This window comes from Osmerus mordax, chromosome 22 (assembly GCF_038355195.1).
Source record: "Osmerus mordax isolate fOsmMor3 chromosome 22, fOsmMor3.pri, whole genome shotgun sequence".
NCBI classification, from domain to species: Eukaryota; Metazoa; Chordata; class Actinopteri; order Osmeriformes; family Osmeridae; genus Osmerus; species Osmerus mordax.
Window position 1 is genome coordinate 9,786,463 of NC_090071.1, and position 4,716 is coordinate 9,791,178.

General features: G+C 53.4%; 1 protein-coding gene across 1 annotated transcript in view; it reads left to right on the forward strand.

Moving 5' to 3' along the window:
* Positions 1–1,472: 1,472 nt before the first annotated feature.
* The window catches only part of nrp2a (neuropilin 2a), a 73,370-nt gene continuing 70,126 nt past the window's right edge, over positions 1,473–4,716 (forward strand). Inside the window, exons 1-2 of the mRNA XM_067260996.1 lie at positions 1,473–1,555; positions 4,334–4,515. Coding sequence (XP_067117097.1) covers positions 1,473–1,555; positions 4,334–4,515 — 265 coding nt within the window. The remainder of the gene's footprint in view (positions 1,556–4,333; positions 4,516–4,716) is intronic.

Sequence of the window (4,716 nt, forward strand, 5' to 3'; positions counted from 1 at the left end):
ACACCGAGAAACCTAGGAGTAGAGTTGACAGGACCCCCAAGTAAGATTCCGACTGGATAATGAGTGTGGTGGCCGGTTTGGTCTCTGGCCCTGGTTCAGGCAGCCAGCCTTGGGGTACCACCGCCGCAATACACTGCCTCTGCACCAATCAATCTGCTGTCTATGCAGACTCCCAGCGTCTGAGGTGGCACTTTAATTCAGAATTTCATTTCAGAGAAGTCCGGCTGGGTGCCAAATAGCTCTTACCTCCAGGCTCGCAGGAGATTGATGTGGAATAAATGCAATAAAGGCTAGATGAAATATCAGGCCATATCTCTAATGCAATCCACCATCACTGGGCCCTAAGATGATACCGATACCGTTCTGGGGCAAGGAGGTGGGCTGGAGGTGGAGATGTCTCTCTCTCTCCTCTCTTTTTCGTTCACTGTCTCCTCTCTCTCTCCCTCTCCCACGTTTCCACATTCTCTCCGTCGCCTGAAGTGGAAGTATTTCATTTTGCACTGGGGGATTAAACTAGTGGAGGGATGGTTTGCACACACACACACAGACACAGACACACTCACACGCACAGAGACACTCAGATACACACACACACATGAACTCACTCCTCATAAAACTGACACACACTTGAGAAGATCCATTTTTCCACCCATGTGGACTTTATACAGCTTTTTTATTTGGTCATTTTTTACTGGTTGGAGCCTGGAGGTGATGATACCAGAGAGGCTTGATAACTTGAGCACTTTCAGCAATGAAAGACACACACACACACACACATTCTCCACACACACACTCACTCACACACTCACTCACACACACATCACAGTAGTCCTCCAGGGCGTCCAGTGTACCTCATCCTCAGGGGGTGAAGTGTCCCTAAGCTGGAACACTGGCTCTGATGTGCACCTGATATCACTCTCTGGGTACTCCCTCTGGGGAGAGGGGAGGTGTGGGATCAATGGCTGTTTTCCTGTTGTAATGAGGAATCGATAGGCGATCACAGTTGGCTGGATGGAGGGAGAGGGAGGAGAGGGAGGGAGGGAAAGAGGTTAAGGACAAGCATGCCAGACACACAAGTGTGGTCATAAAAAATCCTTCATGTAGACAGGATCACGGTCATGTTCCGGTCAAGGTGTGAGGTAATCGAAGTGCTGTCAAGTCACGGTCAGGTTAGAGTTGAAATCAAGTCATAGCACCATAGACTCCATACCATTACAACTCTCACTTAACCATCCAATATATTTAACTAAACGTGCTTCATTAACACACCCTGCTAAATGTGTGTGTGTGTGTGTGTCTGTGTGTACGGGTGTGTCTGTGTGCGTGCCTGCGTGTGTGCATGTGTGTGTGTGTGAACAAGCCTGTACAAGTGTTTGTGCGCGTGAGTGTGTGCGTGCCTGTACGTGTGTGTGTTTGTGTGTAAGGGTCATAAAGCAGGCATCCCGGCAGCGGTTAGTCCCCCTGCAGGACGGATGTTCTGGGAGGATCCTGAGCTGGGCCAGACTGGGGCGGGCGGTGTGGCCCCGGTCATCTGTAAGCAACAAGACAGAGCTCTGTGGGTTTTCCAGTCTAGGAGATGGCAGACTATGGATCAACAGGGACTCTCTCTCTCTCTCTTCTTCTCTTTCTCTCTCTCTCTCTCTCTCTCTCTCTCTCTCCTCTCTCTCTCTCTCTCTCTCTCTCTCTCTCTCTCTCTCTCTCTCTCTCTCTCTCTCTCTCTCTCTCTCTCTCTCTCTCTCTCTCTCTCTCTCTCTCTCTCTCTCTCTCGCTCTCTCTTGCTCGCTCTCTCTCGCATCTAAATATTTCAGAAGCACTTATAGCTTATTAGTCCTACCCTTGGGGTAGGGGGGGGTGGGGCTGGGTCTGTGGGGGGAGGGGGGGGGGGGTTCTGTGAAGGCTCTGCTCCAGCGGGGGGGCCGGCGTGTCTGCAGCATCTGACGCAGCCTTACACGGAGCAGAGCAGGGTGGGCCTGCTGGTGCTTTGGCTGCACCTACAGGAGCGCACAGGGCAGGACAGCCAGCACGACGCCGGAGCCAGACAAAAGTCGTTTGGTCGATATCCTCCAAAGTGGCTTTTTGTATTTATTGTTGATCACGACTGGGAACAAGGGTGCTGTACTGTACCTGCTGGGCTGTCTGTAGACAGGGGAACTCTGTCACGCATGCCTCAGCTCTTCCCCCCTGAGAGGAGGAAGTGGACCAGACCTGTGGTTCCTGTCCGGCGGGCAGGAAACAGGGAGGGGAGGGAGGGAGGCTGGGGGACAGGTGGGGCTGTTTTCTTTCTTTCGTTTTTTTTTTTTTACGGCGGCGTTGCCGTGGTGATTGCCGTGTGTCTCCAGGCAGGCGAGACGGTCTGTAGGGGCTCTCGTGGCGCCCTGTGGGGAATGTGCCGAGGGGTGGAGAGAAGAAGTCCCCGAAAAACAGGGGAAGGTGTGAAAGGCAATTAGCCGGGGCCCGTGAAGAGGGAGGGATGAGAGGGATGAGAGGAGAGGAAAGGAAAGGAGAGAGGGCATGTCCGGACTAGTGCTGCCTAACGCCTACCCCCGAAGGCCTTGAGTTTCACCCCCCCCCCCTCCTTCTTGCTGTGCTGTACTCACTGAAAGGGGGGTTGGGGGGGGGGTGGGAAACGGGCAGTGGAAGGTGTCAGACACACTGCAGTGGAGGACCCGATGCAAAACAATCTCTAATGGGATCAGGGTGGGAGCCGGGAGTTTGAGAGGTGCGTGTGTGTGATTGTGTGTGTTTGTGACGAGTGTGTGTGTGTGTGTGTGTGTGTGTGTGTGAGAGCGAGGGGACACCAGACTCCCACACGTCTAACCCTCATGCATGTATTCATCAGGAGCCTGGGGAGAAGTGAGCGAAGCGAGCAGGTCAATAATCACATCTGAGAAACACTCACTCACGTCTGCTAATCCACGCCAGTGCGAAAGAGACCCACTCTAAAATCAATTAAAACCTAATTAGACTCTCAGCTCCTTCTCGGGCCCTTTTATCCTTGGCGTTGGCGATACCGGCTCCGTACAGTGTGTTGGTGTGCGTTCGCCGTCTGGCTGCCTGCATGTGTGTGTTTTCCCTAAGCCTGTGTCCGTTACATCTGTTACACACCACACACGCACACACACCTAGGGAGAGGGAGTACTTAGCTTCGCTGAGGGAGCTCACTAGCAAACTGCTCCGATCTCCACGCTAATACAGGATTACGGGGAGGGTGCGGACGCGGGAACCGGCTCGAGGCCTTCCTTCACACGCCAGATTAGCTCGCTTCGCTAGCCCGAACCCCCTCTGAAACAAGCCCTCCTCGTCCACGGCGACGGGGCTCTCGGGGGGGACGGGGGGGGGGGGGGGGATGGCGTCTCTTCCGTGACGAGGTGTCACAATCGCCTGGACCTATCAGCTGACGGCGCCCGTTGTCACATGAGCTAAATTGGAGAGACGAAGGAGGACGCCGGCTGGCTGTCAGTGGGTTCCTGGAGGCGACGCGTCTATTAACAACAGGAGAGGAGACGGGATGCTTGTTAGGAGGAAAAGGAGAGAGAGAGAGAGAGAGAGAGAGAGAGAGAGAAGAGAGAGAGAGAGAGAGAGAGAGAGAGAGGACGAGTCAGCACACAGAGAAAGCCTCCTGTGACTGGTCCTGTACATTGATCCGATGCACAAAGCATGCATCAGAAAGTGGAATAGAAGCGCAGACCCTGTTTCCAGAAAGACGCACAACTTCTAGTTTCTATTTCTGTGATGTGTGTGTTTACTAGTTGTGCTGAGTGACACCGATGCTAGACCTCACTGCTTTTTAGACAGACAGGTGGGTTTTTGTCTTTACTCCCCCCACCCCCCCCCCCCCCCCTCGTCCCCCCCCCAACCCGACTGACAGTCAAAATGTGGGTTTGTTATAGGGCTTCCACCGTAAGGTCAAAGGTCACACGAGCGAAAGTTCAAGCAAGTTGAGAGGACTTTTCGTCCACACACACATTTCTCTTATTTTGTCTCTGGCCAGCTTGCTGTTTTCCTGCATGAGCTTTCCACATTTTCATTTATTCATCTGTCTCATCTATCTTTAGTGTCTTATTAATAAATCCTCGCAGCTGTCCGTGTAAATGTGCGTCTCCACAGCTTGCTCGTATTATCACCCTTCACACATGTACCAAAACTGCACACGCAGCAAAGGTGGCTGGCCGAGTCGTCCCAGCCTGCTCCTGATGTTTCCCTGCCGACGTGCTTCTGGCTCGTCGCGTCGAGGGCGTTTTATTATTCATTCCGAAAAAAACCTGGCTTCAAATCCCAGTCGATCCGTGACGTTCCCCTAACAGATCTGTCCCCTCTGCTCACCGTCCCCCAGGTACGACTTCATCGAGATCCGCGATGGCAATTCGGACTCCGCTGACTTGGTCGGGAGACACTGCAGCAACATCGCCCCGCCCGCCATCATCTCCTCAGGCTCCGCCCTCCACATCAAGTTTGTGTCTGACTATGCCCACCAGGGAGCGGGCTTCTCGCTGCGCTACGAGATCTTCAAGACAGGTACGACAGGCTGGGGCTGGGCGTGCTGGTTGGCTGCTGTGAGGGGGATGTTGGTGTTGGACGTTGATGTTGTCTCTAAAGGTTGGATCTCTCCAATATTAAACTAAGTGGTAATGAATGGCTAGCTAACTGTCCATGCTAACTGGCTAGCTGGTTGCCATGGAGCCACATACATGTGGTCCCAGGCTTTTCTGCCTTCGC